The sequence below is a fragment of the Podarcis raffonei genome, chromosome 11 (assembly GCF_027172205.1).
Source record: "Podarcis raffonei isolate rPodRaf1 chromosome 11, rPodRaf1.pri, whole genome shotgun sequence".
Taxonomy (NCBI): domain Eukaryota; kingdom Metazoa; phylum Chordata; class Lepidosauria; order Squamata; family Lacertidae; genus Podarcis; species Podarcis raffonei.
This window is the reverse complement of record NC_070612.1, coordinates 15546360-15560657: the sequence shown is the minus strand read 5'-3', so window position 1 is coordinate 15560657 and position 14298 is coordinate 15546360. Positions and strand designations below refer to the sequence as shown.

Sequence of the window (14298 nt, the reverse complement as noted above, 5' to 3'; positions counted from 1 at the left end):
TGATTCGGGGGAAACCTGGGTTCAAGTTTTGGTTTTGCCGTGAAACTCTCTCAGCCTAACCTGTGTCTCAGAGTTTTTTGGGGGGATAAAATTACACTTCCTTGAATTTCTTTGAAGACGGGCAGGAATGTAAATGTAAAATATATATTTTGATGGGCAGTCTGGTATAAAACTGATATAGTACTCTCTGGTTAAAGTTATGTCTGGTGGTGTTGTTTTTTAAAAATGTAGGTAGCTCTCAGAAGATGTACTTTAGATTTTAGTCTGTAAGAGGCCCCAGGTTCCAATGCAAGACTTAAACCTCCAGGGTATTTGGGGCAGACTTATATGACAAAACATGTCCTTAATGAACCTTAATCCTATTAATAGGATTGTCAGGGTAGATTTGTCATTGAAAAGATGTTTTCATCCATGAGTCCTATGGCTTGCTCATAAGTGGAACTCTATTGCTGGAATGCTAAAGGGGCACAGAAAGTCACTTAGCGCAGGATTTGATATATATAGGGACTCTCCCCACTAAATGTCCTCCCGGGTTTACATGGCTGTTTTGCAAGCAAATATGTGTACATCAGGTGTATGCCCAACATCTGCAGTCCATGAACAGTGGCCGTAATGGCTAGCAGCTATCAATCACTGTATCCCCTACGAATTTATCTAATCCTATTTTAAAGTCATCCAAGACGGTGGCAATCACTACCTCTTGCTGGAGCAAATTCCATAATCTATGAACTGTGTGACGAAGTACCTACTATTGCCAGTCTTGAATCAGCCAACATTCAGCTTCATTATAACACAGGGAGAGAAAAAATCACCTATCTGCTCAGTTTGCCCATTGCTATGCCCAAGAAGGTTAGCGGTTCGAATCCCCGCGATGGGGTGAGCTCTCGTTGCTCGGTCCCTGCTCCTGCCAACCTAGCAGTTCAAAAGCACGTCAAAGTGCAAGTAAATAAATAAATAGGTACCGCTCTGGCGAGAAGGTAAACAGCGTTTCCGTGCGCTGCTCTGGTTTGCCAGAAGTGGCTTAGTCATGCTGGCCACATGACAAACGCCGGCTCCCTCGGCCAGTAAAGCGAGATGAGCAGTGCAACCCCAGGGTTGTCTGTGACTGGACTTAATGGTCAGGGGTCCCTTTACCTTTACCTTTTTATGCCCAAGACTGCCTCTGCAGGTGGGCTGGGGCTGGGTAACTTGAATACTTTGGTTCAAGTCCGACCCTCCAGAGCAGAAGAAGAGAAGAAGAAGAGTTTGGATTTGATATCCCGTTTTATCACTACCCGAAGGAGTCTCAAAGCAGCTAACAATCTCCTTTCCCTTCCTCCCCCACAACAAACACTCTGTGAGGTGAGTGGGGCTGAGAGACTTCAAAGAAGTGTGACTAGCCCAAGGTCACCCAGCAGCTGCATGTGGAGGAGCGGAGACACGAACCCGGTTCCCCAGATTACGAGTCCACCGCTCTTAACCACTACACCACACTGGCAGGAGAAAACAAGCTTGTTCCCTCTTCCGTGTGACAGCCCTTGAGCTATTTGATGATGGATATCATATCTCCTCTCAGGCTCCTCTTTCCCAGGCTAATCATACCCAGCTTCTTCAAACGTTTTTCGTAAGGCTAGGATTCCAGACCCTGGATCACCTTGGTCACCCTCTTCTGCCCGCATCCCAACTTGTCAATATCCTTCTTAAATTGTGGAGCCCAAGTCAGAATAGAGTGGGACTATTACTCAGGGCCATCTTAAGCATATCGGGCGCCGTGGTTCAAAGATCCCTCCAGCACCCCCCCCTTTCCCAGAGTTGGCCACCTTTCCCCAAGCCTCTGTGGGGGTCGCTCTCCTCCCACGGAGGCTTGGGAAGGAAGCTGCATGCCCGCCAGCCATATGGTTGACGGGGCACAGCTGGCGGGCATGCAGGGAAAGGGGAGGCCGCCGGCAAAGCCGCGCAGCTCCCCCACTCGCTGGGGCGCCCCTGAGAGGCCAGCGCCCTGGCGCAACGCACCAGTAAGCCCAATACGAAAGACGGCTCTGCTATTACTTCCCTTGACCAGGACACTAGACTTCTGTTGATGCAGCCTAGAATAGCATTCGCTTCTTTTTGCTGCTGCATCACACTGTTGACTCATGTTAAGCTTGTGGTCTACTAAGACCCCTAGATCCTTTTCACAGGTATAACACTGTGAGCTGCAGAATGAAGGCACTGAGGCACAGGCAGCTCTTTGTTGCAGTGCAATGTGGTTGAGATTCCTGCATTGCAGGGGGTTGGCTCTTGGTTTCTCTTCCAACTCTACAGTTCTGTGTGGTGAGGAAGGCCCTGGGCAACCTGAAAAACATGAGGGCAATGTTCCTTGAACAGAGGGCCAGGACTCATCAGATTTTCAGATGGGTCTTAGTGCCACAGTCTGACCAGTGACCCCTCACCTGCTTGACCAAGCCCTAGGCCTTGTTATAGGCATTGGTTAGACCAATGTGGTTGGGAGCCACCAATGTCCCAAGGCTGAGGGAGGAAGGAAGTTCTCCCTCCTCTGAGGGGAAAGGGGCAAAGGAGGTGCTGAAGGAAATGGGATAGAAGGAGGGGGAAGTGTTATAAGACAAAGAAGCGAATGTAAAAGAAAAGGGCAGTGGTTGTGGTATTGGTGTTGGGAGTAGTGTAGAAGCTGAGTGAGAATGGGATAAGAAAATACAGGAGATGGGTATTAGTATTTTGAAAGGCATGTAGGTGTAAGGAAGGGGAAAGTCTTCTTCACTTAGAGCAGGCATAGGCAAACTCGGCCATCCAGATGTTTTGGGACTACAACTCCCATCATCCCTAGCTAACAGGACCAGTGGTCAGGGATGGTGGGAATTGTAGTCTCAAAACATCTGGAGGGCTGAGTTTGCCTATGCCTGACTTAGAGCATCAGGATCAGTAAAAAAAAATGGGGGAATCAAATAAAATGGGGAGGCGGAATCACAATACCTCTTTAGCACAAGGAAAGTGGAGTTATGGAACTCCTTGCCACATGCAAAATGCTCTGGTACAGAACTTAGCAATTTTCACAGGTGGGTTAGGTATTGGTAGAGAAGGATGTAATTGTCAGCAAATTATGCCAAACTCTGCCTCCTTCTGTCACCATTTCATGACTGGTGGACCCAAGTAATTTCCAGTCATCTTGTGGGCTCTGGGGACAGGAGGTTTGAAAACCCCTGACGGAGGGGACCACATATTCCCCTTTTGGTGAAGGTCAGGGGTGAAATAACTGGATGTGGGTCTACTTACGGCTCCTCGGAAAAGAGATATGAGACTTTATACAGGCCCAAGAGGATTTTATTTCCTACTGAATCTGTTTAATTGACCTATATGTGTTAGCCAGGCCAGCATAATGAAAGGTTAGGCAAGAAAAGCAGTTCAGTACCTGCAGTGCCACCTGGCGGTGGAGGATAGTTTATTTCCCACCCATAATCATGTAGAAAAATCTTTTGCTGAAAAGGTCTGAACAACAGCCATTTACATTTGTTTGGATGCGTGAATTGCTACTTGTTTGTTTGTATTATTTATGGATCATCTTCCAGTGGAAACTTGCTCAAGGAAGGGGAAATGACATTCTTTTACGCTGCATTCTTTTATCCTCATCTGTTTTGGTTTGTTTGGTTAGTTATATTGATAAGCCCCATAAAGTAACACAATTCATTAGAAACACGTAACAAACCACTAAATAATAATTACTGACAGCAGCAACAGCAGCAACAACAGTAATCAGGTCCTTCCTCCTTTAACTGCCTGCTGGAAAAGATACAGTGGTACCTCGGGTTAAGTACTTAATTCGTTCCAGAGCTCCGTACTTAACCTGAAACTGTTCTTAACCTGAAGCACCACTTTAGCTAATGGGGCCTTCTGCTGCCGCCGCGTTGCCGGAGCACAATTTCTGTTCTCATCCTGAAGCAAAGTTCTTAACCTGAAGCACTATTTCTGGGTTAGCGGAGTCTGTAATCTGAAGCGTATGTAACCTGAAGCGTATGTAACCTGAGGTACCACTGTACATCATTAACTGAAGGCCCAAACCACATTCCTTGTGCTGAGAAGGCAGCACAGGCCGGTCAATATGGTTCTGACAACTGTTCTTTTAAAAAACATATTGTGGTCGAGATGCATGACAAAAAGAGCTAAGGGCTACAGAAAGAGGACGGGTAATAGTGTTGTTCAGTCACAGAAAGACATTCAAAATAGGATGCCAGGGAGCTAGGGGAGTGGGGTGGGGAGAAATTTGATTTGGTTCATATTTAAAGGTGAATCTACCTGATTTCTAATTTATGGAAAGCACAGCCATCCCTTAAATTCTTACGATTCCAAATTTTACAGTGCCAAGTGATGTGTACAAAAATGCATAAATAAGAGCAAATTGTGCATTGAAATGCATATGCTAATGAAAATGACATATAAGGATGTGTTATTCAGGAGGAAGCGCTTTACTTGGACAAAATTGTATCTTGGACAAAATTGCATGCAAAAATGTTTATATTAGGAGAAATTCGCAGTCAAATGCTGATGAATTTTCATAATAACTCTTTTTTAAAAAGGGGGGGGAAAGGAAATTGATGTGGAAATGTAGAAAACTGAACTCAAGAGTAGAAAAATGAGAGGCTGGGAGAAACTGAAATTGACAGATCTGCCCATCCCTAGATGCAACCCAGTCCTATGCAGGCTAATTCAGAAGTTAGTCTCAATGGGCTAACTCTAAAGTAAGTTTGCATAGGGCTTACTGTGTTTCCTATAGCATTGTTTCCTATATATCTACTGTAATGCCTTCTTGATGGGACCAGTCCTTTCTTCAGACAATGGCCATTTTGTTTAGATTTTTGCTGTGATGGACCCAGGCTTTCTATATACAGGATTTGTGTGTGTTTTTAAAAAAAAAACAAAAAACACACAGTTCACCCATCAAAGATAAGCATTAATGCTTCATTAAATCTCCAGAACGAACGCTGACAGCAGCTAAAGGCCAACAGGAATAAGCATCAATGCTGTCAGCAGGAGGTGTTTCAGAATGTAAGATGGGATCGTGCATCTGAATAAAAGTAGGAGCAAATGAATGAATGAATGAATGAATGAATGAATGAGTGTGCACACAGTGCATGAATAGGCACAACCCTTCAGGAGCAGAATGGGTTGGCCAGCTACTTAACCAGTTATTTACTCACATATTTATTCTTGGTAGACAGAAGCCCAGTGCATTGTTCTGCTTTAGCATTTGCGACCCACAATATTCAGGAACGAGGGTGTCACCTGATACGATGGTGTTTGCATTGAAATAAATGAGGAAAGTGAATATGTATAGGCAACAGCATATACATAGGTAATTGCTTCATACAATAGATGGGTCAGAGAATTGTAACAAGGTATACATCTGAATCCACATATGGGTCTAGGAAGGAGAAGAAGAAGAAGAAGAAGAAGAAGAAGAAGAAGAAGAAGAAGATGACGACGACTATTTATATTCTGCCCATCTGATGGTGTTGCACCAGCCACTCTGGGCAGCTTCCAACATAATGAAAACATAATTAAGCATTAAAAATTAACACAATCCCTTTACAGGGTTGCCTTCAGATGTCTTCTAAAGGTTGTATAGTTACTTATCTCCTTGGTTAGGAGGTCACATAACTCCATACCCTCCAATATTTCTCCAATGAAAATAAGGGCATCCTAAGGAAAAGTGGGACATTCCAGGATCAAATCAGAACCTGGGATGGCGTCTGTAAGTCCAGGACTGTCCCTGGAAAATAGGGACACTTGGAGGGCCTGTATTGCTATCAATGATTTGTTTTATATCACTGTGGACTGGCTTGATGAAACGTGGTAAAGGTAAAGGGACCCTTATCATTAGGTCCAGTCGTGGCCGACTCTGGGGTTGCAGCCCTCATCTCGCTTTATTGGCCGAGAGAGCCGGCGTACAGCTTCCAGGTCATGTGGCCAGCATGACTAAGCCGCTTCTGGCGAACCAGAGCAGCGCACGGAAACGCCGTTTACCTTCCCGCCGGAGCGGTACCTATTTATCTACTTGCACTTTGATGTGCTTTCGAACTGCTAGCTTGGCAGGAGCAGGGACAGAGCAACGGGAGCTCACCCCGTCGCAGGGATTCGAACCGCCGACCTTCTGATCGGCAAGTCCTAGGCTCTGTGGTTTAACCCACAGCGCCACCCGTGTCCCGTTATAAAACAAGCAAACCAACCAACCTATGAGAGTAGATAGAGTTTCCTGCTCAGCACCGTTTCCAATTTTGGTGCGATTAGGGTAGAAGGATTCACAATACCAGCTGTGCTCTGTTTGTGACTTTTTTGGGGCGTTTGGCTAGTAGCTACTGCTGACAGACGAACGCTAGACCAGAGGTATTGTTGTCCAAACCCAACAGGTCAGTCCTTGCATTCTTGTACTCTAGAGTAACTGCCATGATTAACTTTGTCTTATGAGAATATAACCTTGTTTATATAGTGTGAAAGTATGTTCCTATTGAGCAGGTGGTGAAACAACGAATCTGTCAAATGAAAAGGGAGGTGACCCATGCCTGTTAGCTTTCTTAAGAGAGAACAGGTTCACTTTTGGCACACACAATAAAAGGCAATTGAGTAGGCCAGATTTTACATTTCTGGGTAATTTTATTGTTCATTATTTCACCCTTCTGACCGTAACAAAAAAGCATGTAGTCTGGCATGAATATGATGTAGTGGAAAAAAATATGTATGAATGGATAGTAAAGGCTGACTTGGAATGGAAGAGTTGGTCAGAAAAAGTGACTCATGGTGCTTCTAATTTAGCACTGTGGAGCTGGCGGCTTGGTAGGACTTAAAAGCGGCTGAGTTCAGAACAAACCACTGCCATCTTACCACCACTCGTTAGACCAGGAGCTCAAGGGGGAAAGACATTTCAGTGGCAATTAAACTATATCTCCCCCCACTTTCAGCTTTCACTTGGCAAATGGCTGAACAGAGCAACTCCATGTCTCAGGGTCCTTATGGCTAATCGGTGTTCCTGTAACAGTCAGGACGCAAGGGTTTGCTGCCAGGAAATCCTGGCTCGGTTCATGCCACATGTGACGGATTTCTCCCTCCACCCAGTTCTGCCAGTGGTTGACTCACTACAAATCCTTATCCTGTTTATATCTGTAAGTTAAATGTAACAGTGTGCAGCGGCTCTGCATGCAGTCCAAGTCACAAGTCAAATCAGGGTGCCTTGAGGTGTCATTGTTTTGAATGCCAAGGTTGAATCAGGATGTTAGCAAGGTGTCCCAGGTCAAGAGTAGCAACATCCTCTCGGCCTCCAAAGCCTCGTTTGCACACATGAAATGCTGCAGAGGTGTTTCCTATCCTCTATCTATCTATCTACCGACCTACCTACCTACCGGTATCTATCTATCATCTATCTATCTCTATATATCTATCTATCTAATCTATCATCTGTGGTGGTACCTCGGTTCTTGAATGTAATCCGTTCTGGAAGACTATTCAAGTTCCGAAACATTCGAAAACCAAGGCTCAAAGGGGTACCTGAAAATTCAGTTGAGAAAATTGAAAAACACGTAGAGGAAGCTGTCTGACTTCTGAGGCGTGTTCGAAAACAGAAGCATTTACTTCCAGGTTTTTAGCATTCGGGTTCTGAAATGTTTGTCAACAGAGACGTTCGAGAACCAAGGTACCACTGTATCTATCTATCTAAAAGCAAAACTAAGCTGACCATAAGGGGAATGGCCTGTTGCTGTTTGAGTGAGGAGCGGGAGAGAGAGAGAAAGAGAGAGCAGGGCAGGAAGATGGATAGCTCTTAGCTTTTAATCAGAGAGAATTATTTTGCCAGGGCTCTCCAATCACTGTGCATTAGGGGAGGGACCTTGATGGAAAAATGTTTTGCTTCGTGTCTGCTTGTTGCTCTCTAGTAAGTTCTGTCTCTCTGGAGCATGGCTGCTTGGAAACTTATGGTGAACCAGGTGTTGTCCCTTTTCTCACAGTCTCCCATCACTTTCCATTTTTATTACCAACAAATCAGTTTTATTTTCATGCCGTTTTTTCTTATTGCTCTTTTTCATTTTGTTTGTGCCATTTTTGTGTGTGTGTTGAAGAGTATTTGCCATAGCTTCAGCAAGGAAAGAGGCAATTGACCGAAGATGCCTTGCCCAGGGCTGCAGCTGAATTTTTTTAGATTCTAGATCCCCCTCCTTAGATGGTGATGTCTGTTATTTTTATTACTTGAAAATGTGGTAAGCTAACATGGCTACACCAGAAGGTGCTCCCAATCATTATGATCAGGGATGCCAACTTGAATAAAATATGGGGGGGGGAGCCCCATCTTATATTATGATCACAATATATGGGGCAAACATGTCGTTTGAATGGTAATCCCCATCAAATATTTTACGGGAGGGGGGGCTGAAGGGATCTCGGCCCCTAGAAGTTGGCTCCTATGATTATAATGACAGGGGCACTGGACTTCTGCCCCCAAACCCTACCCTGCCCCGACAGCAGAATTAGCAAATTTGTTGTGCAGAAAAAAGCATTGCATGACATGGCAGGAGAAGTCCTGCACACTCTGAACGGGGCTGAATATTTGTTTTTGGAACTGCAGCAATGGCTGCATTGCTAACTGGACACAGAAATATTACAACGTTTTTTGTGAAATATAAGAATCCAAAAATCCTTGTCCTTCTTCCTTGTTGGCACCTGTCCGTCTTGAGAGACAATGGAAGGGTGTGCCATTGGTCAAACTGTTGGAGAGCTACAGAGCCTGCCATGCCTGTGGAGACCGTACAAGAGAGACATGTTTTATTGCAGCTGGGGCAGTTGAAGGAGTCCAGGTTTGCTGTTAGCATGGTGTTTCTGCTCTCAGTAGTCATTCCTCCTCTGTCACTGCTGCAGATATGCAGCCCGACTATCTGTCTCCAGGCACTGTGGTCATCTGCAAGGGAGTTGAACACAGAACCAGACACAATGAGAAAAGAGGAGATAAAAAAGTTATAGCAATTGCTCCCCCCCCCCCGTCTGAACTTACAAGCATTACAGGAAGTTTTTATTGGCACACGATTTAGATTTGACTTGATGGGATAATTTAAATTTAAGTTCTCATCACTTCTTCTACTTATATTCCTTTCCTGTTCCCTTTCCTTCCTTGCTCAGAGCGAATTAGATGAGAATCAGATCCAGATGGCTGGGGACGACGTGGGCTTGCCGGAAGACCTCCAGAAAATGGTGGCAGAAGATCAAGTAGAGGAAGAAGACAAGGATTCTATACTCGGGCAACTTCAGAACATCCAGAACATGGACATGGATCAAATCAAAGAAAAGGCCCAGGCCACCTTCACTGATATTAAACAGGCAGCTGGGGAGAAGTGTTCTGTAATGTAAATAGAGACATTTGCAAGATCTGTATACAAATACCCCATAGAAATGGAAGGCTGTGGCTGTGGCTGCTACTCATTCTCTACCCCTCCACGAGGAAAGATGTGTGTATGTGTCCCCCCAAAAAAGAAAAAAATCTGGTAAATAATAAGGGTGTGTGCTGACGTATGATGGTGGAGGCAGAAGGACCCCAACGTTGCAGGTAAATATCCAAACCTAAAGCAGCAATTGCAAATACACTTGCTCACATAGGTCCTTGCCAACGCCCATCATGGTGTCAGGTTCTGAATTACGTGGCAAGAGTCACTTGCGAATGGGAGTATTCTCAATTATTTTGCTTTGCAGGATTGAAGAGAAGTGCAGTAGTTCACACCTTGGGTTATTAGAACAGACTTTCCTAGATAAAAAAAATATTAGAGTTGGGGTGTTTCTATTCTACACAAGGACTTTGCTGAGCGGAAGATATTCCTATTATATTCCAGTGGGGGCAGTGATGTCATAGAGTAGGGTTGCCATTCCATCTGCCCCATCCCAGCATGCACCATGTGGGTACACCATAGAGACAGGAAAAGGAAAAGAGTGATCCTCACATGCACACTCCTTGGCTCTGCTTGCAAAGCAAGTCTTTGTACAGAGAGCAGGCGTCCATAGAGATCGGGAAAAGTAAAGTGTGATACTCGCGCACACACTTCCTGGTTCTATTTGCAAAAACCCAGACATTTTGCCGATTTTTAAAAAAAGTCTCCCTGGATGGTGATTTTGCCCTTGGAATCCCAGACATGTCTGGGGAAAACCGGACATATGGCAACCTTATAGTAGAGTAAAAGCAGAATATGTTTAAGATAAAACCTACTTACAACTTCCAAACCTCCTCTCACCCTATTTATAATGTAGATTTTATATTTGCTTGAAAGCAGAGAACCTTTCTTTAAAAAAGAAAAGAAAAAAGTCTCCAGTGTTGTTGTTTTTCAGAACATTACCTCTTTTATCACTGCCACTTTAATACAGGACATATTATTTAACCACTCAGAATGCATCAAATCACAGAACTACTAAAGGTTTTTCTGACACCTACAACTTTCAGCCAAATGACTATAACTTCGCTAAGGTTTATTATGGGGCTGCTATCTTTTTCTTCCCCCCCCCCTGTGCTTTTAAGAGCAGCCCAATGCAGAGAAGGTTTTCTCATCTATTACTCTTAATAATAAAAAAAGTTTAAGCCCTAACGGAGCTGCTGTATTGCTGAATGAGCTCTCCAACTTTGGAGTTCCCCCAGATATTGAGGTTTCCACTTCTTGCATGAATGTTTACACGTACCCAGAAGGCTTAATAGAATTATGTCAGGTGTTAGCATACAAAATGAAATATTAAAGCCGCATCCAAATTTCCAGGAGCGCTTTCTGAATAGTGATTGGCCCAAGACCATACAGGGAAATTTGCAGCTGAGTGGAGATTTGAACTTGGCTCCGCCTCCATAATCCAGCACTCTAACCTAGCCTTCCACAATCTAGTTTGTTTTGAACTACAACTCCCATCAGCCCCAGCAAGCATGGCCATTGCAGTCCAAAGCAACAAGATGGCACTAGGCTGGGGGAAGGCTGATCTAACCACTGGATTCACACTGCCTCTCAATAAATGGCATGGCCAGACTAATACGTATTTTTGTTCACATTACTTGCACTGGAAAATTCAGGGAAGTTCAAATTCCAAAGAATGCCTTGCTTTGGTTGTGCATATCGTTTTGGAAAATGCAAATTAGGAATGTCGCATTTAAATGTGAACTGAGCCGAATCTCTCCCCCATTCCCAGCCACCTCTTCCTTCTAATACCTTTCCTCAGATTTTTGACTTAGTTTTGCTGGCTGCACCAGTATTAAGAGTGTGGGGGCAGGGTAACTCCCAGCTGAAAGCAGCCTCTGTATGGGCAAAAAGCTCTGTGGCTCTTTTTCATATTGCAACTCCAGGCACAGAGATTACTTGTTTCTAAGTACAGGGAAAATATACTTCTACATTCGACCCATGTGCAGATTTTCCATACTGTATCTCTTATGCCAGAATAATATTTCTGATGTTCCTTATACTGGGTATGGGAGGGGAAATGTAGTTATTAAACTTTTTCTTCCTACCAACTGCTTTGGGACATTTTGTTATTATTGATTAAATGTACACTGTTTCCCTAATGCAATTATAGTATTGCATGCCACCTCAGTCTCCGACTGGTGTGAGATCCCAGGGGTTCCAGGCGCTTACCCAGGATTTGTGTTTCCTTTTGGAAATGAGGCACAGCGGAGACTGTGGTGTCTTTATGATATATGGTTTATTTGCACATATCTACAACCTGAGTTTGCAATGGAGGGGTCCACAACATCAACACCCCAAATGGATCTTGTTTCTCCCTTAGCTGCAGCCTTGGAGTTGAACAGAGATCTGACATTGCACACACATACCCTTCCCGAACCTTCCCAAAAAGAGGAGAACAATTGTTTGCAGAGGCTGCAGAGGGGAGAAGCTGGGAAATATTGGGAGGGCAGCAGGGAGAAGCAGGGCAGAGACAGCTGACAGACTCAGTGTCTTTAGAAAGAATTCCTGACCACCACCACCCAGGGCCAGGCGTGCATTGAGAGTAGTAGAACAGAAAGCTCAAAGGCAGAAAGCACAGATCAGCTGACACAGGGATGGTGTATAATAGGAGAGACGGAGGGGGTGGGACTTTAATTGGAGCAACGCCATTATCTAAGAGGTGGCATCATCCGTCTCTGTGAATATTGAATAAAATACCATGGTAAGAACATCTTGTTTTCCCAATTCCCATTTCTGGCTACCAGCTGTGAGGAGGATCAAATTCCCTGAAGCCTGGCACTCTCTCTCCCTGCTTGGCGCTTTTCTTCTAGGTCACATCATGCCCACTTTCAGCTCTAAACTCTGGCTATTGTCCTTCTCACTGTCTTCAAGTTGTGTAAGAAGCCTCACCCATTTGCCATCTGACACAGAGCCCCCTTTCCTTTGTTTTCTTTATGGCCCAACACCCAGGCGATTACCTCATCATGAAACTAGCCTGGCTTATATTTTAACACTTGCAGGATCCAGGGATCAGAAGGCTTGATTAGGTTTTAACACCTGTTGGACCCGGGGATTAGAGGGGCCTAGCACCCACAAAGACATAACAATTTACTCTGTATTCTCAAGTCACTAGGGAAAGTTTGGGCTAACAGTACATGTCTATTCAGAAGCTCAAGTCCCACTAACTTCAGCTGTATGCAACTGAATCCCTCCTGCAAAATCGTGACAAGTCCAGTGACAAGTCCAGTGACAAGCAAAATCGTGACAAGTCCTTCCACATGCTGCTACTCAGCTTTTAAAGAAAACAACTTGCAAATGTTGAAAATGGCTGGTCCTCCAAATCAGGTGTAGGCTGCAGGGACAAGTGTGGGAAGGAGGGGGTAAGTTTATTTCACAAATCCAGCACGGTTCAGACATAAGCCTCTTTCAGAAGACCTTCAAGCCTTTCTAGTCTGGTGGAAGGAAGGACAAGTGACCTGCTTCAGAACATAAAAACCCTCCTAGATCAGACTCAGGAGACATCCAGTACAGTGGTACCTCAGGTTAAGTACTTAATTCATTCCGGAGGTCCGTACTTAACCTGAAACTGTTCTTAACCTGAAGCACCACTTTAGCTAATGGGGCCTCCTGCTGCCGCCGTGCCGCACAATTTCTGTTCTCATCCTGAAGCAAAGTTCTTAACCTGAAGCACTATTTCTGGCTTAGTGGAGTGTGTACCCTGAAGCGTATGTAACCTGAAGCGTATGTAACCTGAGGTACCACTGTACAGAATCCTATTTGCCATGGTGGCCAACTCAGAATCTTTGTACTTGAGTGGTGAATTATAGAACTGTAGAGTTTGAAGGCACCTTGGGGGTCATCTGGTCCCCTGAAATGCAGAAATCTCATCTAAAGCACCCAGGACAGATGCTGAAAAACATCCAAGGAAGGGAATCCACAACCTGGAAAAGGAGTCCATTCCACTGTCGGACAGCTCTTACTGTCAGAAAGTTTTTGCTGATGTTTAGTCATAATGTCCTTTCTTGTAACTTGAAGTCATCGGTTTGGGTCCTAGCCTCCAGAGCAGGAGAAGACAAGCTTGCTCCATCTTCCATGCAGTTTAACTCTTAGCAGTTTAACTCTTTCTTTGCTGAGCTTATCTGGTGAGTTTCTCTTTGATAAAAGCTTATTTGTTTGGCATGCAAGAGTACTGGCAAATAGCACCCCCTGGAGATGATGACGTCGTCCCTTCTGTGAACAGAGTGGTGGCACTTCATCCCTGCTCAACTATGCCATTGGGTACATGTCTGAAAGACACATGAGAACCCGACGCCACTTGATTCCTGTCCGCATTCGGCAGGGGTTTTCCCCCGTTGTGCACACAGCCAAGTAGATTTATTATAATAGGTAGCATCATGCTATAATTATCCCTGAAACTCTTTTATTAAAGAAGCAGGACCTGCTAATCTACAAGGTGCCTGGAAGAGTTTCTGATTATCGACTAATCCTTACTAATCCCTTACAAATCTTATCATTCACCTCATGGCAGCACCGGGCAATATTTTCCCATGAAAATGAAGTTGTGGGTATGGACCTTTTGCAGAGAGAGGGAAACAGAGAGAGCACATAGGGAAAAACCTTCTTTTTCAACAATACCATAACAGCGCAGGTGGAGAAGCTTTTTCCAGAGGGCCAGATTCTTTGCAAGGCAATCTTCTAGGGGCCAGCATGCCAATGCTGGGTGGATCTGACGAGAGTTGTCTCCTAGAAGACTTGGAGGGCAACAGCAGAAGTGACAACTTGAATGAAATATTACAGGTGAGCCCAGGTGAGCCCTGCCGTGCATAATTGATCACATGACACAGTGCAAGCACACCATTGGAATGGCAATGCCCATCAACTTTGCAGGGAC

The 14298-nt window shown here is 44.6% G+C and overlaps 1 protein-coding gene across 1 annotated transcript in view; it reads left to right on the top strand.

Annotated features, from left to right (window-relative positions):
• CPLX4 (complexin 4) overlaps positions 1-11436 on the top strand; it is a 32180-nt gene extending 20744 nt beyond the window's left edge. The window contains exon 3 of the mRNA XM_053408548.1: positions 9127-11436. Coding sequence (XP_053264523.1) covers positions 9127-9354 — 228 coding nt within the window. The 3' untranslated portion in view covers positions 9355-11436. The remainder of the gene's footprint in view (positions 1-9126) is intronic.
• The last annotated feature ends 2862 nt before the right edge of the window (positions 11437-14298 follow it).